This window comes from Hibiscus syriacus, unplaced genomic scaffold, assembly GCF_006381635.1.
Source record: "Hibiscus syriacus cultivar Baekdansim isolate YM2019G1 unplaced genomic scaffold, ASM638163v2 tig00000064_pilon, whole genome shotgun sequence".
Classification (NCBI taxonomy): Eukaryota; Viridiplantae; Streptophyta; class Magnoliopsida; order Malvales; family Malvaceae; genus Hibiscus; species Hibiscus syriacus.
Window position 1 is genome coordinate 22,953 of NW_024061758.1, and position 26,434 is coordinate 49,386.

A 26,434-nucleotide genomic window follows, 5' to 3' on the forward strand; every position below is an offset into this window, starting at 1 on the left:
TTTTAATACGGCATGTTTTTGTGAATAATGTCACTTTATTTTTACTAGATTACTTTACAATAATATATATATATATATATATATATATTATAAATTTAGGATAAATATAAGGTAGTATATATGTAACACCCTCAACCCGTATCCGACCCGGATACAAGTCTGAGGTGTCACATTGACTTTTCAAACTTTTAACTTTTAACGAAAACCAATGAAATTTAAAACTTTTATTAAAATAACATTGTCATTGTACACGAGTTAACCAAAACAAGACAAAACTAATCAGAGCATTTGTAACTAACACTTTTCTTACATGCCAACACACTACATACAACAAAATATCTACTATGACTTTCCTTCTGATCTGATCGCTGAGTGGAGATATGTTGATCTGCAAATTCCTATTCTTGATTCTCCTGCTCTTCGAAACCTACGTGTAAAAACACTTACACGCTAAGTCATAGACTTAGTGAGGCATAATTACATAATAAAGAATTACTAAAAATATAAACATGTCGTCTACTATCCAAACGCAATTATTCTATCATACCATCATTTATTATACCACATATGAGACAATATAAATCATAATAATACCATATTAAGATACAATTATATACATCCTCGTTATGTCCTATTTAAGCCCATATACACTATTGAGAACCTAAGGTATACGAGTATTATGAGGTTGTGCACACGTATGCTGTCACCACAGCTCAATGAATGTTTCGAATGACCTATCCAGAGGTCATAAAGATCCTCGGTAACTATCCAGAGGTCATAAAGATCCTCGGTAACTATACATAGGTCCCGAAAAACCTAGGTAAACTATCCATATGTTCCTTAGAACATTGGTATACTGTCCATATGTCTCGAAAGACATAGGTAGTTCTTTGACTCTTGGCATGCCAACTATACCTATAGTTCTCATAACTCATATCATGGGCATTGCCTTTTACCTTATTACATATTCACACATCATATCACATTTTTCTTTTCCTATAGCTCTTTATCACATGTTCATATGATCATCTTATCACCTATACCTTTTCATATAACCATTACATACATACATGTCATCATTTATGTTTTTATCATACTCCTATAGTATTATCCTTCATCTCTTTTATCTCTTGTTCATTTTTTTCATCCAATAACTTATATAAATGTATATATATCACGTATACTAGTTCCTAGGTCCCATCACACTAGCATATTTTCATATATTTGTAATCACGTAGTTTATTTTTCATATAATTCATGTCACCCCTCATATGATTTCATATTCATATGCTATATATTTCATATTCTTTCTTATGTCCTTTCCATACTTCTTATTTCATATTCTTATGAAATCATATTGATCATTTTACCTATTTCACATATTTAACACATTTATCTACCTATTTACACAACTCATATAATATATATACTGTAACATGTCAATACATATGCTCATTCATACATATAAACCATAAAAAACACATCACACACACTTCATATACCTAATATAGATATCTCGTAACTCATTCAATCCCATATGACACATACATTCATATATAAGCTCTAATCTAGAAAATAGACTTACCACAATCTGCATAGTATATCCCATAATGCATATGGTATGAATTCATATCATCTTTAATAATATTGAATGAATAATGTATCAAGATATTAAATCTAGACTTATCGCAAGTCTAGAACTGAATATACTAACATAATCATGTTATGCATATGCACTCACCTTAGCCTTGTTTGAATTGAATCAATTCTAACCCTTCGATTACTTTGAAGCAAAGTCACGTTCAATATCTACATAATAATACATTGATACATATCAGTATCCAATTAATATACTCTAATCTATCATTTCTTAGACCAAAAGAAATGTTTATTTCTATTTCTCTTGAAGTGCATCGATGCATTCAACAGTGCATCGATGCATTCTTTAGCATGTGTATCGATGCAGTACCCGTGCATCGATGCAGTACCCGTGCATCGATGCACAAATCACCTTCGATGTTTTCATTTTAAGGGGATGCATCGATGCACTCCTTATGCATCGATGCACCAATTGCATTCGATGTTTCCATTTTAATAGGTGCATCGATGCATTTCCTGTGCATCGATACACACTGAACAATTTCTAAAGATTTACCCTTGATGCATCGGTGCACCTTGAATGTGCATCGATGCATATAGCTCAGAATTCATTTTAAATCCCGAAAATCTACTCAAAACAACTTAAATGTTTCATATTTCATCCCCTTTCATGTCCTTAACTCTCATACACTTATTTAAACTAATTAATCCCCATTCAATATCTCTTACACTTCAAAATCCATTCCTCCACATAGAATTTAAGAATTTCACTCAAATTCCCATATGATATAATTCTGATTCTAACCCTTCATATCCTTTAATCAAGTTCGGGACAAGTCAAATTCAACTTCCAATTCTCAATATAAACTTTATTTCGATATTTCATTCAAAAACTCCAAATCTTTAAATCCTTATAAACTCTTCATCTTGTTGTTTTAAAGCAAATTAATCTTTCCTTAATCTTACTTAGCATCTAATAATCAAAACTAAACTTAAATTTCAGCACATAATCAGCTCAAGAGAAAACTCACCTTTGCTTGGCTTCACACGTGAAGAAGAAGAAGAAAAAAATAAGAGAACTCTAGAAACCTCTAAACTTTGTTTCCTTCCTTCCACGTGTATCTATATATACCATATATTATTATTATATTTTTCTTTTCTTTGCAAATGACCATACTATCCTTTCATTCCTCATTCTTTTCAATTTGATCTTACACCTCATTTCTCATATAAGTCTTTAAACCACTCAATTTTTCTAATTTAAATCACCAAATTTTGAAACCTTACAATTTAGTCACTAACCCGGTATTGAGGATGTTACAATATATATGTTTAAAGATATTTTTCAATCATTTGAGATTGAACGTTCGTACCTTTGACATTCTTGATGCTTGAACCTAAGACCTTAAGGAATAGTAATAATTTATTTACCACTGAGATCATCGGGATTCGTGCTATTTTATAATATTTTTAAATATACAAATGTTTGAGGTAGTTTGATTTTGGTTCAGGCATAATTTGGGCCAAGTTTGTGGGTAGGGATTATGTTTAGATTTAGGTTGTGATTTTGAGGTTATGTTGATTATATAATAAATTTGATTTCAATATTATAATTCTCTATAAAATAGTAATATTTATATATTTTATTTTATTTTCTTTAATTATCGTTACTAAACATGAATCAAGTGATTTTGATGCTAAATGAATTATTGTTATTCTTTTGATATCCACCATTTTAGCACCATGAATGAATAACAGGAGTGTAAGCGTTCAATATCAAATGATTGAGAGTTATCTTTGAACATATATTACCTTATACTTATCTCAAATTAATAAAATAAAATTATCATTGCTAATACTCTATTTTCAATGTTCTTATTTCTTACATTTATTACGTAAAATATATATAAATTGATACGCTATTAATGAATCAGACAATGACATCATATTTATAGAACATTTATTTTAATTGTTATGAATAAATTTATAAGTATATATGAAAAATTTGAGATTCCGAAGCCAAAACGGACCACTTATTCAGTTTTCCACTAAAGGATGAACATTTAGTTTCCGACTCAGAAGATATCAAAATGTGTTACATGAATGTATATTTGCAACATGGACTACTTGTGTAATTAATCCTTGTGACATGTTTTAAGATAATGTCGATGAAAAACTGTCGTATAAACCCCTATAATAAGTAATCAAATCCAAATCACTCACTAGGCCACCGTCACCACCGTCACCACCACCACATACGGAAGATTGCGAGACAGTGGTCGAGACGAGACTTCTCTTCTTGTAATTAGCCTTGAAAACGGCTTGCCTAAGTCTTTTGGTTTCGTATTCCATATCCATGTCCGGCATCTCTTCCACCATCTTCCTCTCCCTTTCCAATACATCCACCACTTCCCTAAATTTCCTTTCTCCTTCATCCTCCTGTAACTCCTGCATAAATTTATCATCATTTATCGGATACTATTATCAAATTTGAACAGTTATGTATCTAGAACATATACATTATCAAATTCTGAGTTGATACTGTCTTTGGATACGTAACAGATGCTATTAATGTCAATGGTACCTGAATATTGTTGATAAGATTTCGGAGGCTCATAAGTTTCCGCTGAGGCCACCTTCGGATTCCGATTTTCCTACACCTTTTCTTCAACAATGTCAACCCAACGTTAAGCTCTTTCGCTGCTTGTGAAATGGGCATGTAAAAGTACTGTGTGATTACTTTCCTAGACAGCAACTTTGCCCTAATTTTGCCTTGCTCTTCCCTGCAGAACTTTTTATCGCCAGAAACGCTCTCTTTCTTTATCATCATTTCTCCTTCAACCTTGAGCACTGGCTTCTCGTATTTGCGAGGCTCAAACAAGAAACCCAGTTCATCCCAGAATACATTGTCATTTTCACCACCATCTGCAATATATTAATTTAAGATGAATGATTGAATATTGTATACGTAAGAAAAAAGATTCAACTTGAGATAATAAAGGATCTGAGTAGAAACTGTCGATCGACAAAGGAAGTTCATCGTAAAAGCTTTGTTGCATGCAAAACTCATGATACTGTTCATCAATGTAATTCCAGCTTGAATTTTCTAGAGGTGGGAAAGGAGACGGTTTCTCTTCTTTGGCGATCGGTTCAGACTTCAACAGAGAACAGTGATTTGCCATTTTATTTTTCAGAGATGGAGAGAGAAAGAAGGTTGCAATTGAGAATCATAAGAACGACGATGTAGACTAGGGTTTTTTCTTTTTGGAAATGAGAAGAGCCGTTAATGGTGGAATATATAGGGAAGAAGTGAAGCATAATTGCATTGGAAGATGGTCCGCCGTCAATGGATACATAACTTGCCATGTACATGCATGAATCATGATGATGATGACCATGACCTGTCTCATTTATTACTTGTCGTGTGTGCACTTATGAGATTCATTAGGTTTTAGTATCATTTGGTTTGATGGTAGACTTCTCGAAGATTGAATTTATACCGGATTGGTTATCGTATTTGAAATATTTTTTTAAACAACAGAATTGTACATTTTCTTTTGAAAAAAATCTAAACTAATAAAGGAAAATAAAATAAATTTATCGGTGTCTTGTTTGAATAAAGGACGAGTGACAATATTTTAATGAAATGTTGGAGCAATAAGGATCTCTCACTACAATACTGTAAAAATCCCCACCACCCACAAATACATGATTAATATGAAAAATTATGCAATAAATACAGACTGTTCATACAATTTGATAAAAACACACACAAACTACTAAACCCTAGCAATGCCTGAAAGTCACAACTTAACCAAGAGAGAGAGAGAGAAGAGCAATGAATAGACTTCCCCTTTCATACAACAGTATGAAAGGGGATCTTAAGTAAAGCCTTTCCTTTATCTATATCACAAAAAATGCACTGGTAGAAGAACCTAACAAATAATTCATGCATGTAAGATATTCCCAAGAGTGTTGACGCTAGGAACCGAAAAGTAAAGCATCATCTAAAATTTTAGCCAAAAGAACCGAAACACTAGAACTCGGTACACAAACAAGGCAAGAAAAATGGCAATCTTCACCTAGGGCAAAAGATTATAGGCTCGTGGGAAGGAGAAAAAGAATGGTAGTTGATTAACTCATCAAAGAGCTTCCAAACAACCTACCATGGGGTTTAGAGGAAATGGACCTCTTCCATCAGTGCACCATGAAGAACATGGGGTGTGCTTATATATTCAATTAGTACGCAGATCCCTTGTTGCGCCCCAAAAAAAAGTCGCAATGTTCACAGTTTATATAACCATGTCCAATTAGCAACAAAGAAACCCAATCAAGTAACCATAAAGGGCACAAAGTACAACCCATGCATCCTGCCAAAAGGTCAACGGCATTAATACTGCAAAAACCATTTACTTAAATAAATATATAAATAAAAGAAACCCAAAGCAAGCGCGCACATAGAGCAAAGCAACATGTAATAAAAATAAATTACCCGCTTGACTCCTGTTTATGCAATTAGTAGGATACTGAAAACAGGGCCAGCCAAAATGGGCATTTACTTCTAAACGAAGATTCTACCACTCAAGTGTGAAGAAGCAAAACCCAAATGGTGGACTCCCTCCCCACCATTCTTCCTTAAGAACCAACCACAGACCAAACCATCTTCCACACAGGGAATCAAAAAAAGTTCAAAGAGAACTCAGACATAAGCAATGGCAATTTCTGTTGATAATGTAATACCCCAAAAATATGGTTAATGACCAAAATGAATAAATTGAAAGTTTGGTAGCCAAAGTATTAACTTGAGAAAGTTTAGGGACCAAACTGTAATTTTAAAAAGTTGTGTAATCTAGTCCCATAAATGAATAGTTTACCCCTAAGAATGATGTTTTCGTGGGTGTTAGATTTTTTTTACATAGTTTGTTTCAAAAGATATAAAGTGTGAAAGTTTGAGGAAAATTCGGATAATCGGAACAAATAAAAAATTCAGGAAATTTTGCTAGATGATAAAGCAAGGGAAATTTTTTTCTTTTCCATACTTTAAAATGATAAGATTTAATGTGGACCATTGGATTTAAGTTGATTTCCATGTTGAATCTTAGCCATTGGATTAAAAAGGACAAGATTGTAATTTTGAAACTTTACAAGGGTAAAGTTGTAAACTACTAACTTCATGGATTAATTTCAGCTCTTGGATAATAAATTTGATATTTGGAATGTTTAGGATTATTAGATTTTAAGGTCATAATAGTCATTTTGGACTAAAATGAATTTTAAATTTATTTAAATTTTAAGAGAGTTCTTGAATTGCTGTTGCCCTGTGAGTTATAACAAAGATATAGGTAAATTTTTTATTTTGATTTTTAAGCATTTTGAGTTAGATTTAAGGTTAAGACATGAAATCTAATTTTGTTCTCCATTGAATTTTCTTTCATTTGGTACCATTTGTTCATGTTGTTCATGCTTATAACCCTAAATTTATGAAAAGGGTAGATCAAGGGATGATGAAATTTGAGGTTTCAAGGCTTGAAAATGATGATATAGGTATTGTGATGTTGTTTTTCGTGTTCCAACTTCCAAGTGATGAAAAAATCATTAGTTTTCCTTTAGGGACCCATTTGGAAAAGATGAAAAGTTAAGGAGTTGATGTTTTGAATTGATTTTTATGTTACATATGATGAGAATATTATGGTGTATGCCTTTGCATGTTTATTCAAGCTTGAAAATGTGAAGAATGGTTGAATCCTAATGGTGACCAAAATAACACTTTAGGAAAAGTTTGAGAATTATATTCAAAGCTTGAATTTGATGAAGGCTATGGTAGAAAATTACAATACATGTTTAAATTTGTTGTTTGAAGCTTGAAAACACCTTGGAATATGATGGATTATATTAGGCCATATGATTTCTTAAGAAAAAATTTATAGGAAAATTCACGTAACTTATTTATGACATTTGTTATCTTTCACAGATTAATTTAATGATTAAATTATTGGATTTAGACTTGAAATATGAAATTTTTATGATTAGTCCTTAAATCCTAAAAGATAAAAATAAGGGTTTAAGATGAAATTGTGATTTTAAAGGTAAATTCAAGTAAGTTAAGGTGGAAATGAAGTGTAGGATATATTGTAATTATAATGTTGTGTTGGAATGAACATTATGAATTTTTCCTACACTATACGCGCATGAGTTAGATGGATTCTAACATGTGCTTTTGATTATTTGTGTTATATGTTTGATGTAATTATAGACATCAATCAAAAAGGGATCTAACTAGCAACAAAGGAAAGGAAAAAGATTGAGCTTAATGCTTAGCGAGGTGTATATTTTGACTTGTATAAAAAGTGTCAAGGTGAGTGCAATGCATACATAACTTGATACATGGATGTTTTATACATCATTAGGAAGACTTACGATGAGTTTACGTTGTTTATATTAGCATGATATTTATGTCATTAATCATATACTTGACATATTTTAAATATGTCAAAAGTTAATATAAAATGCATTGATTCTTAGTTTATTTATTATGTTATATAATAAATGTTATTTCGAGTATGAACTGTCCAATGTTGAATTATGTTGATATACATTGTCATGGATGAAATAAATGTAGAATATATTCCCAAATATGTCATTTAGGGACAATGGTATAGTTGGCATGTCATAGAGTCCAACAGCATGTTGCATATTTGATTTATCACTATAGTGTATATAAAGGACACTTAGTGCATATGGTGGGCATGACCTTATGTGTATTATTGTGGGCACAACCTTATGTGTATTAGCACTTCGATGCATATTTGACTCGTGTACCCAGGGTTCTCATAGGCATATATTTGGGCTATGATTTATTAGTTAATAAATGATAAACACATGGATAAGCTTATGAACTTTTGGATGGATGGCAAGTATATTGGTAAGAAATTTTATATGTGGTTTATTTCATGTTAACATATGGTAATATGATTGAAATATAGATAAATTGATCGTAATGCATTGAGTATTGTTATTTATTTATATTTATGTGTTGTATTGCATTGACTATTATTATAATTGCCTCACTAAGTGTATACTTGGCGTGTGATAAATTTCGGGCGTAGGTAAAAAAACAGAAATCGGAGTAAGGAGTATTCGGCGTCGTACCTATTGAGTAGTATATCTCCAGTATCAGTAATGACATCTCTTCGATGTATTTTGATTTTCTAGTTGACATGTATATAAGCGTTAATGATATTTTGGTATAAACTATGCTTAAAACATGTTTGTAATGGTTTACCTAATAGTAGTTTAATGAATACTATATAAATTATTATAGTTATAAAAAATGGACTGTATGTTAACGATCCGGTAAAAAGAAATAGAATTAAACATGTATTAAGATAAATTTTAGTTAAAGTAAAATACAGGCAGTTTTATTTGTTATATGTTATAATTATGAACTGTTAAGTTACTGTTTAAAAACGAAATTAGTTTGGTTGGAAATTTTTTGTTTTTGAATTGATGTATAAATCAATAAATGGCTTAAATTTGAATGCTAGAAAATTAATTTGTGGCATTTTGGCTCGTATTTTGGAATTAAACATAGGTAAAGGTGTTACTGATAATGCACGAACCACAGAAATGCAGCATTCAGAGGCCAAAAGACCATATTTGCAAGAGCAAGTCAAGAAAGCATGATGCTCCATCATCCATTGAACCATATTTCGAACACAGCATTTTAGGAACTCAAAAATAGTTGTAGATTTGTGCCAAGTGTCACACTTCAAAGGTTAAAAGGGACAATAAAAGTGGAAAAGACTTCTGAAATCAGCTGCACAATAGAAGCAGCAACCCTTGTTCATCAGCTGCAATCAAGGTATGCTTCCGTTAGAAAAATGATAATTAGAAATAGATTCTGAAAGCGGAAAAGAAGATGTTAGCAAGTAAAAGGCACAAGAAAAGTGGATCAGCATACAACAAAAAGTCATCTTATCAGGAAGGCTTAATACAAAAATAAATGAATAAATTTTATCTCGAAAAACGTTTGAATGTTTAAAGAAACTTTTGTTAAAAATAAGTACATAATATTTTCATCGAAGATTTTTAGATGTCTGGACTGTAATACCATTAAATTTTATCGTTAAGTGTCATGTTTTGGTAATTTTGAGAATTTATATAAAAAAATTAAAAAATAAAATATTCCCCCTCCCCTTTCCATGGTCGTCGACCGACCATCCGTGATCGTCATCATCACCGGAATCGGCACCGACGTCGACTCCCGACCAAATCCCCATTGACCATTCGTTGTAAAGTATCACTGTTTACCGTAGAGAAACATTCAAAGATTCGCAGGATTTAAGCCACCGTTACTATTTTTCGTCGATTCCGACCAATCCCAACGTCCATAAGCCACACTGTCACCACCATTCGAACCGCCGTGCAATTCCGATCAAAACCCAAGTGTTCGACGATGATGGTGACCGAAAATGGCCGATGATGGTTGGTAATAGGGTTAAAATGAGATATTTTAGTTTTTTAGTCTTTTTTATAATTTCATTAAAAGTTTGGATTTTTTTAAATAAATTAAATTTTTTAAAATAATTTTTTTATTATTAAAAAATATAACAATTGACACCTAAAAAGTGTAACTAAAAAACGTTAGACACCTATTTTTATTAAAAAAATTCTTTAATCATTAAAACATTTTTCAAGACATTGTTTATACACTTATTTTTATATTAAGCCTATCTAGAACGGTGACCTCCTGTTCCACGACGCTCATACGGTCCAGAACGATCACAATTATATCTGTCACTACCAGACCCCCCTCGACTACCAGTATCTCTGCTACGCCCACTAAACCGATCTCCATTTCGATCAGGATCGTAACGACCACCGTCACTGTCACTGCCACCATAACGATCCCCCTTACCACCATACTTGGCTCCCCTAGCCCCATCACTAGGACACTCCCTAGCAAAATGTCCAGGTTTCCCATACTTAAAACACTCCCCACCATTGGATCCACGACTGCCATCATAAACCCTGTCACGATCACGGCCACGATCACCATCATAATCTCTCCCTGACCCTTGTTGAGGCTTAGCTTTATCGACAGTTATATCCCGCCCATCCAAATCCATTCCATTCATTGCTTCAATAGCTTCTTCCATTGATGCTTTCTCATCAAAAGTGACAAATCCAAATCCACGAGAACGACCAGAAAACCTGTCAACAGCTACCTGAATCAAACAAAAGTTCTCCGTCAAATAAAGTTGATGATTGACTAAAACATCTAAAAAAACAATGAGAATTGTGGGCCAAACCAAAAAGGAATAGTACCAAAATGTGTTCAAAAAACAATAAAGTACATGACAGTTTATGATTTATTGTTCTTCAAACAAATAATGCTATTATGATTACTAGTTTGTTCCATAAAACATATTACTGTCACCAAGCGTACGCAAGTCTTTCAGCTTTTGAATTGTCTTCAATCTAAATTGGAGAATAAACTGACATCCGGAGGTAGAAAGAACAGTTTTCATAAGGGAGACGGGTTAAGATTATGCAAAGGAAGGTGGAAGCCTGGAAGTGGAAACAAAGACATTGAAAAAGCTTATGAATTAATGAAACCTACTAACTTATGTAATTGGAACGATGAATAAAAATCAATGTTTAACCAGGATCAGATTCGATGGTGATAATCAGTAACACAAGAATGTTATTTTCTTTAAAGACTAAGAGTAAAAAAAAAAGATGTCCTGCAGAGAGAGTTTCACTATTCATTACCTTAGCCTCAAGAAGATTTCCGAACTTTTCAAATGCATCTTTTAGGCCTCTATCAGATGTTGACCATGAAAGGTTACCAATAAGACAGCGGTACTCGTCTTCTGGCATACTGTAAGCTGCATTGTTTTCAGAAAAGGACACCCAAAAAACTATTCAACAGCACATGCGTGTGAAAATAGTTTGAGATATCTTCTTGGGAAAAACATGCCATTGTCAGATCAGCATTGAGAAATGGCAGAGGCATGTCCGGTAAACAGAACGATTGAGCACAAGGATTTCAGTGTGAACAACCAACCTAACAAAAAACAACTTCTGACCGTCTAAACTTATATGACACGATCAATCAAACAGTAAACAAAAATGGTTAAGGGAACCAAAATTAAATGGATCACATGTAGTAAAACCAGTTCATTGCATTCACTTAAACAACTTCAATATAGAAAAGAGTAGGCACTCCTACGTTATGACAAATAGGATATTAACTAACTGATCCCTATGGGCACTCATTGGCAAACCCTTAAAAGTAAAAAATCATGCCTTTAAGATGTTTTAGAAATTTTTGTTTTCAATCTTCAACTATTCAGAAGTTTTTTCCCGGCAGAAACAACAACCAAAAAAACAGTCTTGGCCAAAATTCCAACAAATCTCCTCATTAATCATGGTAATTAGCATTCCACAGACACATTATTTATTTTTTTAAACCCCCCTTTTCTCAACATCAATACTACCAACGTGTACCGTCTCAATAACCCTAAGTTAGTAAACAGTACACGTTCAAATTCAAATTTGCCTCCGTAACTCAGCTTTCCCACAGAACCCTAGTAACAGTCCACAGTAAATAAGTTCATACAGCGCATAAACAATCAAATATAATTCCAGAAATTACCTACAAATCTAATAGCCCGTTACATACAACAGATTGCAATTAAAATCATTATAAAACAAAATCGATTATTCAGATCAGAAACCAAGAAGCAATTAATCAAAAGTTAATAAACAGAAAACACAATTATAATATTGAAGAAAAAAAACAGATTTGAAGGAAAATATTAGGGACTAATAGCAGATAGGAAGAGAGAGACTACATAAGCTGCTAAGCAGCAGAGGCGAAAGAGAAGTAAAACCGAAAAGATTTGTTAATTTTGCTATGATTCGAGGGAAACATTAAAAATATATAATAAAAACTTAATGGTTAAAATACACTACATGTCTTTCAATTATTAGTTTTGTTACAAAATGATCACCTTTTTCTAAAAATTATAATTTAATTACTTAATTAAAATAAGTATTACAAATATACCATTGACCTGTTAAATATTAAATAGAAGTATAATCTGACCTAGTATAATAATAATTGGAAGAGAAAAAAATAAAATATTAACAAAATTAATATGGATAGAAAATTATTAGTAGAATATTATTTGTTAAAATAAATTTAAAAAATAAAAAAATAAATATAAACAAATAAATTAGAGAGTATGGATAGAATAAAAATATTCAATTATCAGTAGAATATTATTTTTTTTAAATAAATTTAAAAAATAAAAAAGAAATCTAAACAAAGAAATTAGAGAGTATGGATAGAACATTAATAAAAATACTATATTATAAAAAATTGAAAGAGATAAATAAGTATTAAAGTTCAACCAAGAAAAAATGGAAGAAAGTTAGTTGAGATAAAATACTAGTAACAAAACAATTTAATTAATGCTAAAGGATGATAATGAAATATGAAAAACAAGTAATTTAAAATAATAATAATGATTAAATTAAGAGATATTTTAATATAAAAAGAATAAATTTATTAAATTATGACTAATTGATAGGATATATAAATTTTAGAGATTCAAATTATTATTATTTTAGGTCACATTAAATTTCGTTTAATATTTAATGATCAAATGATATATTTATAATAATACTTTAAATTAGATTAAGACAAATTTTCAATTAAATTTTGAAGGTGAGTAAAAATATTTTAAATTCAAATCATATCAATATTAAATAATAGTATTATATAATATTTTGTCGACGTCTAGTAAAATTCTGTTGACGTCGTAATTAACGATCATAGATGGCGGTTAAAAGTTTTATCTGATAATATAGGTTTGGTATTTTGAAGAATAAATATATTTGTCTCTTTATTCTATCATGCATTATTATTTATAATACTTTGGACATGTGTAGATTAAATGTGTAGGTTGTAAATTATTGTGGTATTGCTGCTGATTAGATGTATGAAGAAGTGATGTTTTAGATTAGCTTGTTATCAAAAGAGACCACGTGTCATTCGTAATTGTTAGTGATCGTACGTGGACATTGTTCACGGGATAATAGTAATTGATTTGTGATCATTGTTTGTAGTTCATGGGATACACATTGTATATATGAGAGTTCGCATGAGTCTTATGTCCGCACATTAGATTAGTTTGTCATTAAAAGAGACCACGTGTATCACTCGTAGTTGTTGCCAATCGTACGCGGACAGTGTTCACGGGATAGTAGGTGATTGACATGTGATCGTTGCTAGTTGTTCATAAGATATATATTGCATATATAAGAGTTCTTATAAGTCTTAGGTTCATACATCCAAAATTCGCAGAATTAGAAGCTTACATACTATAAGCTAATAGGTGATAATATACTCTTAGTGAAATTTAGATAAAATGGCATACTGTAAATCTATTTAAATTTAAAATAATAAATATTTTAGAAACAGTTAAATAAAATGAAAAAATTATATGATTTAATTTTTAAAATTAATAATGAATTAAAATATAATCAAATAAAAAGTTAGAGATTAAGGAATTTTATTTTCTTAATTTGAGTAGTTTGCAAATAAAAACATATATTCTTATTTATTTAGAAGGAGAGAAGAAAATTTCTCTTATCCACTCGTGATTTTGCCGACATATATTAATTGTCTTTGTCCGAAATACAAAGAAGGGAATTTCCGATCATAACCTTTGACGCCCGTCATCTGGAAAGGTTAAATAACCAAACGGCGACAAACTTCTAGAAATTACGAACTAGTTCTTGTCGTTGGACGGACGTTAACCTCTACCACAAAGCTTCGGGTTTTGGTTTTAGCCAAACTACAAAATCTTCGTTGAAACCGCCCCATCAATGTGTCTATCAAAATTCTAATATATATTTTTCAATTTACTTGTACCAAAAGTATACATATTTTTATGTGAAAAAAGAGAGAAATTCTCTATTGTCAAATTTGTTTCATTTCCAAGACAAGGTAAATAAAAGACTTGCGACTCTTCATTAAAGCTTTTATAAAACGATAAGCGAAAACAACATTTCGGACTCCAACATCAAAGCGCCATTTACGGGTAATTTGTTTATGCTGTTATGTTTTGTTTCTTCAGTCGATGGATTCGTTCAATTCCGATCATGATTCTGGTATTTTCTTTTTTGGGGTTTTGAATTGATTTTGGATTTGGGAATTTTGGTCTGGGTTCGGTTGTATTGGATTGTTTGGGTGCCCAGAAAATGCAAATGATTTGTTTTCTCGTCCCTTTTCATTTTCGGTGGAAAATTGAAAATTTTGAGCAAAAGCTGGAAATCTCTCCCCCCCCCCCCGGATAACTAAAGCTGAAACCTTTGGGGTTAGTTCGTTTATTTTTTTTTATAAAAAATATTTATTTCGATATTAGTTTTGGGGGTATAGCTTGTAGCCTATAGGATGAAATTTTAAGAAATAAATAAAGAGAAATTTTGAACTCTACATGAAAATAAGTAATAAAACAAGAGAGTTAATGAGAAAGGAAATTTCACAGTATCTGAAGTTCATATCCAAGGGGTTTCAGTAATTACACAAACAAGAAAAAAGATGAGATTTTGATTTATTATATCTTACTTAGTTTCATTATATTCCTGACAGTTAAATCTAGCGTTAATTTTGGAAGTAAATTTCGCGTTTAAAGCCTCAACTTTTATTCTGACTAACTGAAACTTTTGATGCATTATTGTGTGTTACAAGGACCTTCTCATCTTTGATAAAAATGGGTGATCATCTAGTTTTATGCGTGGACCGTCTTATAACACCTGAAAGTTTGCAATCAATGCAAGAAACTGAGGCTGCAGGATCTTCTGGTGAAGGCACTTCCCAAGCCTCCGAGTTTGATGCTTGTGTTATTGGTGTTAAGGAAGTGGAAGGACATGGTTCCTGCGATGAAGAAGAACCACTTATACAGACAGCTGAATGCCGAATCTGTCAGGAGGAGGACAGCATTAAGAATTTAGAGACACCTTGTGCATGTAGCGGGAGTTTGAAGGTATTCATTGTTTTGGGGTATTTCGAAACTTCCTATTCCAATTTATTCGGTAAAAGAGTCTCTCTGCCGTGACGATGGCTTTCTATTATCTCTAAGTTGTTTAATAAGATGTATGGGCTAATGTTTGAATGTCAACATGATGCGGAGAAAGAGCTTGATGATTTTCCTTCTAACTTTGAAGTACTTCTGTTTTAATTAAGCTATAGCTTCGTTGGCTTATCTTCATATTCTTGAAGTTAAATAGCATTAGCTGACATTTTTATTATCCAGTTCGCTCACAGGAAGTGTGTTCAGCATTGGTGCAACGAGAAAGGTGATATAACTTGTGAGATTTGTCATCAGGTAAACCTCTCCTCTGAAAACGGTTCCATCTTCATTAGTTCACCTAGGAGGAACAAATCTGCTACCTTTTGTATTTGCATTCACCCACATCTATTTGCATATTCGTGAAAATAAATATCTGATTCTAGAGGGTGACAATTTTAATTTAGTTTCATTTTGTGATGAATCAATTTAATAACAATGATGTAAAGTTGCACCTACCAGGTTGACTGATGCTCGCACTTAAAAAGGGACCTTTATATTCTGGTAAATTTAATTTCAGATGAGAAAAGACTGACCAATCATATGGTTACTGTCGCATTACCTTAATTTTGATACCCCTTATCTCGACGAATGCCGTTTGCATTTTCCTTTTGTTTCCTGTTCATTTATGTTGTGACATGCTAGGCTTTTTGAATTGTTTATTGTAATCTTTAGGCTGACAACATTTTATATGCTCACTGATATTCTCTTTTCTTTTCCGTTCTAGGGGAATGTTTTTAGTGGATTTTATTTCCAGTTTTGAAAGAAAAAAAAGGTCCTTTGCGCTTGTTGCCTTTTCTTCCCATTTTTGACTGGTTTAGGCTGCATCATTTAACCCCAAATGTACAATCCTTTATCTCCCTGAAGGATATTAAGTAAGAAAGCATTAACTTCAATGTCTAAAGTGTGGATAATCTTTCTATTTCAAGGTGTCCAGATGAAACTATCCAAGTACATGGAACAGTAGTTCAGTTTGTTGTTGCATGAATGACGGCTTATATGGTCTATTAATCAATTAACATATTGTTTTGTTAAATTATCCACTTGGTCTTTCCCATGTTACTTCATCTACCTGATTATCATTTCTCAATCAGCAAATTAAATGCTCAGTGTGAGTCATGTTTTCCTGCCACATACGGTAGTGAATTTATTCAATATGATGTAGCAATATTCATGACATATTTTTTGTTTAAACGTTAAAGTAATGTGTTTATGTTCTTGGTTTTCAAAGGCGCGCCTAAGCGCGAGGCGCAGCCAGGCAATGGAGGTAGCGCCCACCTGGGTTTGGGTGAGGCGATTTACAGGAGGTGGTCGGAGGCGCGCGCCTACAGGCTTTAGGCGCCAGGCGCTACGCCTTTGCTCTTTTCAGATTTTTTTAAAAGATATTAATATTTTTAATAAATAATTATATTCTAATATTAAAAAGCTATCGACCCATTTGTCAAAAAGAAATTAATTAATATAATCAATGTAATAGAAAAATGTAATTAAGATATAAAAAAGATATTAAATATATAGATAAATAAGAATTATATAACTATTTTTATAATTATAATGATTTTTTATAATTGAAATATTATATAATTATAATAGCAATGTTGCCTTAAGATAAATGTTACTGTTCTTTGTTCTTTTGTTAATTTGTGTGGACAAATTATTGTTCCACATAGTTGAAACATGGAACCATTAGTTTATTGTAGTGTAAGTGTGTAACCATAATTGTTTTGAAGTGTTTTGGAAGGTAAGGTTTTGTAAATGGTAGAAATAGGGCTTGACTCTTGAGGAAGGAATAAGAAATAGTAAAGGAACATCGTGTGGGAAGGAAATTAAGTGTTTTAGGATTGAACCAGTAGCTAATGGACGTGGATATGTTCTGACCTTTTGCGCCTCGATGCGTCTTGCTCCCTTAAAAATCAAGTTTATGTGAGTGGAAAATGAGATGTAAGCTACCTTTTGAGCTCTGAGCTTCTGAAAACCTTGCTTTGATCTAAAATTACTTAACCGATTGCAAAGCTCCCTGGATGCAAGAATCAATTATTTATACATATCTTGTTTTATCACTTTGTATGGGTGTGTACTTCGTGTCCAAGGTTGGACATAAGTTTTTGTTTTTCTGCCGGGAACAATTTTTTGGGTTTATGAAATGGAGTTTTACCATGGTCCTATGCTCCAGCTTTTATGAAATTTGTTATTTTGGTGTTGCTTGTTTTCAAATGACAGTGTACTTGTAACTATTTGAACCATAATCATCTTTTCACAAGTTGGATGTTGCTCATCAACTTCTTATATTTTCAGCATGAAAGAGGTTTATCGTTTTTGTTCTGGGGACTTAAAAATAAGTGTCTTGCCAGGTGAAGTTTTTTCTTGCGGAAAAATATGGTCTTTTGTGTTAATCTTTTGATAAAGTTGCCTATTTTTCTGGTGAATGTGGTTAAATGACAGAAAAGTGTTTTTTCAAATATTTGAGCCACAGTACTATGGTACAAGTTATGCATTTTGATAGTACTTTGCAATTAGCTGCTAGGCGGTGGTTCTTTCTATTCATGTTGTATACATGTATAAATGTGTATATTATTCGGCTAATTTACTGACTTTTCCTGCTAAATATATTTAATTTGCAGCCTTACCAACCGGGATATACTGCTCCACCACCTCCCCCCCAGTCAGAGGATGCTACAATTGATATCAGGTTAGACTCACAAGTGCAGTTACATGTCCAGAAGATGGACATGATAAAGCTCAGTGTCGCTCTAAGTTTGATCTCTTTTTTCTTTCTCGGTTTTTGTTATCGATATTGGTTTTGTAACCAAGAGCCTTTTCTGTTTGTGAGGATCTATCTATAAGTTGAGTAATCTGTAGTATGGTTTGTTACTGTATGCTCATAACCTTTGATCTATTATTTTCAATCTATTTATGTTATGCAGTGAGGGGTGGACAATCTCTGGTGCACGTTTGGATTTGCGTGACCCTCGAGTTATAGCCATGGCAGCTGCAGAACGCCATCTTTTGGAGGCAGATTATGATGAATATGCTGATACCAATGCTAGTGGAGCTGCATTTTGCCGGTCTGCGGTCCTAATTGTAAGCTTTATTTTCTCCATAGAAGCAAAACAATTCATAACCATTTCCTACTTATTGGCAAATGTTAAAAATAAAACCATCATGGCTCCTTCCCTTTATAGTTTGATGAAATATTTTTCTTATTCTTATTATCCGTACTCGAGAAATAAAATGAATTGCTGTTAATTTTCTTCTGTACATGTTTGTATCTTATTTTCTATGTTTATTTGCAGCTAATGGCTCTTCTACTCTTAAGGCATGCTCTGTACCTAACAGCTGGTGATGGAGAAGATGATGATGCATCTGCATTTTTCTCTGTAAGCATGGGATGAATTTTCAGTAATCCTATAGTAACTCGCATTGTTTTATTATTCAACGGAAGCTGTTTTTATGCTATGTAGCTTTTCCTGCTTCGTGCTGCTGGCTTTCTTCTCCCATGTTACATCATGGCCTGGGCCATCAGCATACTGCAGCGCCGAAGGCAGAGACAGGTAATGTCTCTTTTGTTTCTTAGGCATGTTGAGGTTGATCTATATCAGACCGAAAATGTATATTCGTGTCTGTCTTTTGCCGGTTTGGGACATACGAAGAAAATAATGCGTTAGTTATCGTGTTCATGCTGCTTAATTAAACAAAGTTGTGGATTGCTTGGTTTTTCTCCAGTAAATAATGTAATTTTTTCCTTATTGAAACAGGAAGCAGCTGCTCTTGCAGCAGCGGAAGTCGCATTCATGATACAAGCCGGACAACATCGCGGTCTACAGTTCACTATAGCACCAGGACCTACAGCAACTCCTCGTCAGGAGCCACTTCAATAATGCGGCAGCCGTTTTCTGCGGTAAGTGGCAATGGAACTATGGATAAATAATTTGACTGGTTCTACTAAGCATCGAAAGAAAAACGAGAGGTGATTCAATTTATTACGTTGTACTTTGATTGTTATTCAGAAGATTTCTCGTTTGTCTCCCAACTTATTTGAACGCCTGTTTATGTTTGTACATAACTTGGAAATCCTCCAGGTTGAACTGTTGAATAAAGTATTGTCGTTCAATCTTAACATACTTTCATTCAACGAAGCTTTGCCTGTCCCTGTCCCGCCAACAACTGATGCCATACATCCATCCTTTTTTCCCCTTTGAAAATTTACAATGGAAATCCAACCTCATAATATGAGACACAATCATTAGCTAAAATATATAATATGATATGAAAAAGAAAATAGACATAATATAAACATAGATAAATGAAAAATAAAAATTATTTTAAAGTTTATATAATATCTTATCCATTTTCTTATTTCTTGTGTTGTTTTTCTCTTTGTTTTTAAATTATTTTTTCGTGGTTGACGCTGCCATCAGACTTGTATTTGAGTTATGTTTTTTTTTTGTTTAATTAGTTCTATTTTCCGTATGAAATTATGAACGAAATTATGAATGATTTTATTTGTTCGTGTAGTACGTTATTTGTCTATTTATACAATATTTATTTATTTTCCTTAAAGATTGAATTTGACGTTGCCTTTTTAAATCCTGATGATTGACACTTTTCAACGATTGGATAGGGGTTTTTGGAGGTAGTTGCATCCTCTAAAAATTTTAAGTTCTCGTATAATCTTTGTAATTTATTTTATAATTTCTATTGATGATCTAATTTTACGTCTCTTTTTTAACGTAATTTTTTTAAAAATTTGCTCGCATAACATAAAATCTTGTGTTTGGATTTGACGTTCGTAATCACCGATGATAGATTGTAATTGAGTCATAGTAATGTTAGTTTATCAATGAATTATTATTGTTATATGATTTTTATATTAGAGTTTATGGTGTTATCTTTCGTTCTCGATAATTTGTTTGTATTTATTATTTGCCCAGTTGTTTGATTAGGTTTTTAATTTTTTTGGTATGATTTTTTTCTAAGTCAATAATTTATACACTGATGATTTTAGGATAAATATTTAGTTTATACGATAAGTTTATTATATATTTAAATATTATATATTTATTCAATAAAATTACTAATTAATTTTAATTCAATATATACTTTCGATGTAATAAAAAATAGAAAAATATATTATTCACTTCTATATCTATTAACATGTTTATAAGTATCTTGCAAAGCAAAGGGTCCATTAGGTACAGCAACAAGAAAGAAAACCCCATCAAAAGTAGAGATGTTGAGAGAAGACTGAAGAACAGAAATATCTATAAAAAAAAAGAATAAATTTGTTTTATTTAATAATAAAACAAACTTTAGAATCCCATTCAACAAAAATTCGTACTTTCCCTTTATGCTTTTGTTTCCTTTGGTTTTGCCCAATACCAAGAAACACCCATCGCTCTCTTCTTCTTGAAGTTTATCACTTTACTTATCCTTCCTATTAAACATAAGCATCAACTATACATATGATCTCTCCTTTTATGCTATTGTTAAATCCTCGTTTTTTAACTGATTCGGGTTTAAAAGATATTATATATTTTTTCGAATATGAATATAAATAAAATTTATTAAAAGAAAGAGTATTATTTTCTTTATTCGTTTTTAGATTCAAACAGTTGTGTGTAGAGGTGTTTACATCAATTATCAATTAGGTAAGAAAAGATGCTTGTCTTCCCAAAGATTGTGTTCAAACCAAACTTTTTGTTCAAACATGTCAGAATCTTGTAATGCAAAGCTTTTATGTTGCTTCCATGGCAGGCTAATGATTGAAGTGAATCTGAAACTTCCCTACAATGGGACCGGGATTGCTTTATCATGCTCTTTTTAGTCTTTCGAATCCCATAAAAGAACAGGTTTCGTTGCTGCACTCACATCATACAAAGCCAAAGCCATGCAACCATAACCCGTTGCTTGTCTCGGTCTCAAACAGACAACAAAGTCCCCCCCCCCATAATTTGTCTTCGGAAACAAACACATTTACGTCTTATCTTCCATCTCTCTATCTCTTATAACATTAAAAAGAATGGGGTTTTCAGCGAAGATAAGAGGGTTCATTCTCTTTTCTTGTATTGCTCTCTTGGTGTTTCAATCAGCGACTGTTTCCGCCATTAGAGGCATTGAAAGTTCACGCATTCTCCAGGCTGTCGAGTCGATGGATCCTTTGCGGAAACGACCGAGTTCGGCGCCGGCACCTTCGACTGTGTTTGATCTGAATCAATCGAACAAAAGAAGTGTTGACAAAGGATCCGACCCTATTCACAACAGATGTTAAGACATTTTAATCTTGTTTTTGGTCGTTTTACAGATAGAAGAAGTGGTGACTGGTGAGGCTGTTAGTCAGAAAAAGGATATGATTGTACTTGTTTTTTTCTTCGTCTTTTCTTTCTGTTATACGCATAGTGTAGCAAGGTTCCCAGTCTCTTCTACAGATTTATTTACTCAACAAGGTTCCTGCTTTCCTATACATTTATTTATTCAACAAAACGGATATGTGCTTCGCGTTCAAAAGGATGAAAAGAATTTGATATAATAGTTTAGGATCATTAGCTGTCGTCGTTGAATATGGGTGGAAGCCGGAATTTGTGTAACTCAACAGGAAAAAGGAGGAAGAAAAATGAAAACAAAGAAGACAAAGACAAAAAGATTTTAATCCAAAACGACGTCATTTTATATTAATTTAATTTTTTAAAGTGGTGTCGTTTAGTTATTGTTTGTCATATCACAACACATCAAAACAGGAATAACATAAAAATTAAATGATTGTTTTTTGGAAAAAAAAAATTAAACACAATAATAAGAATAAAAGTAATATTAAAATTGAATGATAAAATATATTCTAAACTTTTTTTTATTAATAAACAAATATGTTTGGGGCGTCTTGCATTGGTCACAATAAGTTAAATTAGGGGTGTATTCGGTTCGGTTCGGTTCGGTTCGGTTCGGTTTTTTACCAAAAATTAAACCGAATCGAAATAAACGGTTTTTCAATATTTAAACCGAAACCGAAACGGAATAGTTAAAAAACTGAAAAAACCGAAACCAGTTTTATCGGTTCGGTTCGGTTTTTTTAACGGTTCAGGTTTTTCGGTTCGGTTCGGTTTTTTGGTTTTTCAATGAAAAAATCACTTGAAACTATAATGTTTTTTACAAAAGTTGTCTATTCGGTTCAATATGGAACAAATGGGTTCCATATGAAAAACCCGAACCGAACCGAATCAAAAAAATGAAGCCTTTAAACCGAACCGAAAACCAAACCGTTTAAAGTCAAACCAAACCGAACCGAACCATTTTACTCGGTTCGTGTCGATTTTTCAATTTTCTCGATTTCGTTGCTCAATCCTAAGTTAAATGTCTCGTTGTTCAATCCGACAATGTTGAAATGGTGAGTCATGTTCGTGATACCCACGTTGAGTCTAGGCCCATTGTTTTGGGTCTGGGGTCTGCCAATCTTTGTAAACGTGGTTGGCTCGTTGGTTTTAAACATATCCGAAACAAAGTTTGACGACGATCCAAGTAAATTTTAATCTAATTATTATTTTTTTAATTCCGTCAATCATATCACTTAATTATTTAAAGTATATCAATCAAGTCACTCATTGATAATCAACGGAAGATTTGATGTGATAGTCAATAAAATTAGTATAATTACACATTGAGTCCTCATTACTTATACATTATATTAATTTGATCTTAATTTTAATTAAATTCCATAGATTTAATCATCCAATCAGATGAAGATATATATTATAATAATACGTTTCATTATTTAATTAGAATATATATATATATGAATCTCATACAAAATATAATCCAAATCTTTTTTTAAGATCATGTATTAGTGGGGAATAGACCCTAAGAAAACAAGACACGAAAATTTTGCGACATATAGGGGACCAATTAGCTTTTCTTATTGATTGGTTTTAAAAGAGAGTATGTGTAGATGCACATGCTTTGTCTTGCAAATAAATATGTGATAGAGATATTGTCATATATATATTATCAATAAATCACATTATTATAATCTTAATTTTATATAACAAATATGCAATTTTTATTTAAAAAGCAACAAAATCAAATATATTGCATGCTAATTATAAATTATATTCAATATTAAATTAATATTTAAACATTTCAAAAAAGTTATCAATTGAACTCGAAATTCATTGTTTAGACAATTTAATAACTAAGAAAATTATATGCATGTTGAGTGCAAAAAATGTTCATGTGGGATTTGGTTTATCTTCTGGTATTTGGGGATGTCTAAGGTGCGGCAGACTTAATATACGGCTAAGGAAATACGCTACTGGAAATATTAATATTTTTTAATATTTCTGGTAAAGCGCTACCTAAAACATTATTTTTTTCTACTTAAAATGTTAATATCGGGCTCTACCTAAAATGTTTAACATTTCTGGTAAAGCGATACCTAAAATATTACTTTTTCTACCGGAAATGTTAATATCAAACGCTACCTAAAATGTTATTTTTTCTACTGAAAATTAGGTAGTGAAATTATCATTTTCAATAAAAATAATATTTTAGGTAGTGTTTTACTGGAAATATTAAAAAAACATTAACATTTCCGACAACACCTTTCCTTAGCTGTAAATTAAGGTTTCTGTACAACAAAACTACCCCTGCTATTTTACAGTATTACACATGAAATTATAGGACACAAAAATAAGTCAGCCTTCACATGAATGACATTAAAGAGGTTTTTTTCCTATTTCAAATGAAATTTCATAAACACGCTTGGGTTATATTTATTAGTCATCGATAACGTACACACATTATATAGACGTAATTATTCGAACTCAATACTTCTAAAAGGAATACTACTCCTTTTAACTATTGAGTATAATTAATGGGTTCGCTACCTTATTAATTATGTGTTAATAAAATCATAATCAAAACTTAATTATGTGCAAACCTAATGCTGACTTATCTGTGGTATTAATTATATTCAACAACTCCCTAACAACATGTCACCATTACTTTTAATTGAGGTTTCAACGTCATGATTTTGACGATTTTTTAATGAAATTATTGATATAATTATATTTATCGTATACATGAAGTTTTTAATCAATAGAATATATTTATCATATCAATATAGAATACTATATTTATTTATATAATTTAACTGTTAAAAATGTTTTATACAGAATAAATAATTAGAAACTAAGCATATTTAATGGTAAGAAAATGGATGTTCAATGGGATAAGAAGGATGTGTGCTCACCAAACATTCTTGATATACAAGCACTCTCAATAACCAACATACGGCACACAAAGTATCATATTTACTAAGTTCGTGATACACAGTAAAATTACGAGTACATTACCTTAAAACACCAATAGATGTTCATAGGCTAATTTCCCCTAATTTACTCTTAGTTTAGCTTCAAGACTAAAACCCTCTTAAAACTCTTTTCTTGCTCTATACTTATTAAATGAGTACTTATATTGATCTCATTTTGAAGCCCGAAAATTTCTAAAAACGATTCTTACCTTTTTTAACCTTAAATCCTACTAATACAATACAAAGTTGGTTTATTTAAATTTTATAGTGCTTTGGGTGAAAAGTCAGAGAAATAAGAATGGAAGAATAAGTAGTGTGGGAAGAAGCTTTTACCTAAGCTTTCCCATGCACGGTGCAGAAAATCAGTCTATTTTAAATGGGTTATTTATCATTTTGGTCCTTCCACATTTACCCTAAATGAACCTAAATCTCTCCCAACGACATCCAACTTGCCTCATGAGTTTAATTATGCACTTAGACCGACCCATCATCATCTTAGGTCAACTCCGTACATTGTCTCATAAATTTCGGGCCAAGAGAAACTTTTGGAGAGATAAAAATAATAATAAAAGAACTCGAAGATGAAAGTAAATAGAGAGAATTATATTTTGAGCGATATGAAATGAACAAAAAAAAAAAACACTCTGTATTTATAGACTGGAGGAGAGTTAAAAACATCAAGAAAATATTATATTAAATATAATTAATGGATTATCTGTCAATCACTTTAATTTTGCTCTAAATTAGTTGTTTAAAACCGTCGAAATAATCAATGCAAAATCATAGGGATTGCTGAAAATTAACGGTTAAAACGGTGTTATAATTTCAATAACAGTCTCTTAAATTACTAAAATATCAAATCGAATACAACCTAAAACTTTTAGAAAAATTATCTCGATATTTTTTTATAAAAATTATACGATCGTGATGTATGTGAAAGACACATAATTAGTATGTAAGTATAAGTCATGTACCGGGCTAGCAACGCACATATGATATGAAGAACATGTCTTCAACAAATCAACAAGCAAAGAAAACAAAAGCTACATAAATACTCAACTAGAAGAAGCATTTTCCTATTCAATATGAGAAAATTCCATGCTTTGTGTTTCTAACATTGAATACATAATTAAAGTGCTGCAACAACAACAACAATAATAAATTCCATGTTAATTGGTGATTTTGTATTTAGGTATTTCTAATTTATTATGAACCAGTACATATAATAACGTAGACAGATAGACAATATACTTGTAATTCACATTTCTTGATTCTTGCTTCTTGTTCCAGAAGAGGGCGTTATCTTTCTGGTTATACACTATAGAAGAAGGACCTAATTGAAAAAAAGAAAAAGAAAAGAAACCCTAATTTAAACTTGTATACGATATTTTTC

General features: G+C 31.8%; 3 protein-coding genes across 4 annotated transcripts; 1 reads left to right on the forward strand and 2 right to left on the reverse strand.

The window, feature by feature from the left end:
- Nucleotides 1-3,753: 3,753 nt before the first annotated feature.
- On the reverse strand, nt 3,754-4,781 carry LOC120117806 (protein RKD1-like). Its single transcript, XM_039138031.1, has 3 exons — nt 4,616-4,781; nt 4,184-4,524; nt 3,754-4,077 (listed from the first exon to the last, which is right to left on the reverse strand). The coding sequence occupies exons 1-3, from the start codon at nt 4,779-4,781 to the stop codon at nt 3,754-3,756; spliced, it is 831 nt and encodes a 276-aa protein (XP_038993962.1).
- Nucleotides 4,782-10,328: 5,547 nt separating this feature from the next.
- Nucleotides 10,329-12,556, reverse strand: LOC120117905 (glycine-rich RNA-binding protein RZ1A-like). Its single transcript, XM_039138097.1, has 3 exons — nt 12,474-12,556; nt 11,374-11,510; nt 10,329-10,826 (listed from the first exon to the last, which is right to left on the reverse strand). Exons 2-3 carry the CDS (start codon nt 11,479-11,481, stop codon nt 10,329-10,331), a joined length of 606 nt encoding a protein of 201 aa, XP_038994028.1. The 5' UTR covers nt 11,482-11,510; nt 12,474-12,556.
- Nucleotides 12,557-14,607: 2,051 nt separating this feature from the next.
- On the forward strand, nt 14,608-21,596 carry LOC120118599. Of its 2 annotated transcripts, none has more exons than XM_039138704.1 (9): nt 14,608-14,714; nt 15,365-15,659; nt 15,930-16,001; nt 18,365-18,432; nt 18,668-18,824; nt 19,037-19,120; nt 19,205-19,294; nt 19,499-19,641; nt 21,498-21,596. In XM_039138704.1, the coding sequence occupies exons 2-8, from the start codon at nt 15,387-15,389 to the stop codon at nt 19,619-19,621; spliced, it is 867 nt and encodes a 288-aa protein (XP_038994635.1). In that variant the 5' UTR covers nt 14,608-14,714; nt 15,365-15,386; the 3' UTR covers nt 19,622-19,641; nt 21,498-21,596. The 2 variants fall into 2 exon arrangements, with proteins under 2 accessions (XP_038994635.1, XP_038994581.1); XM_039138650.1 differs by lacking the exon at nt 21,498-21,596 and adding an exon at nt 20,574-20,599 and having other exon boundaries at nt 14,609-14,714; nt 19,499-19,655.
- The last annotated feature ends 4,838 nt before the right edge of the window (nt 21,597-26,434 follow it).

What these genes read in the sequence shown, in the direction of transcription:
- LOC120118599 (XM_039138704.1), top strand. Translation starts at nt 15,387, where the DNA reads ATGGGTGATCATCTAGTTTTATGCGTGGACCGTCTTATAACACCTGAA. An exon ending in GATGCTACAATTGATATCAG is followed by an intron (nt 18,433 to 18,667) that starts GTTAGACTCACA and finishes TATGTTATGCAG; the next exon opens with TGAGGGGTGGACAATCTCTG. An exon ending in GCCGGTCTGCGGTCCTAATT is followed by an intron (nt 18,825 to 19,036) that starts GTAAGCTTTATT and finishes GTTTATTTGCAG; the next exon opens with CTAATGGCTCTTCTACTCTT.
- LOC120117806 (XM_039138031.1), bottom strand. Translation starts at nt 4,781, where the DNA reads ATGGCAAATCACTGTTCTCTGTTGAAGTCTGAACCGATCGCCAAAGAA. An exon ending in ACTTCCTTTGTCGATCGACA is followed by an intron (nt 4,525 to 4,615) that starts GTTTCTACTCAG and finishes AATATATTGCAG; the next exon opens with ATGGTGGTGAAAATGACAAT. An exon ending in ATCTTATCAACAATATTCAG is followed by an intron (nt 4,078 to 4,183) that starts GTACCATTGACA and finishes ATTTGATAATAG; the next exon opens with TATCCGATAAATGATGATAA.
- LOC120117905 (XM_039138097.1), bottom strand. Translation starts at nt 11,481, where the DNA reads ATGCCAGAAGACGAGTACCGCTGTCTTATTGGTAACCTTTCATGGTCA. An exon ending in GAAATCTTCTTGAGGCTAAG is followed by an intron (nt 10,827 to 11,373) that starts GTAATGAATAGT and finishes TGTTTGATTCAG; the next exon opens with GTAGCTGTTGACAGGTTTTC.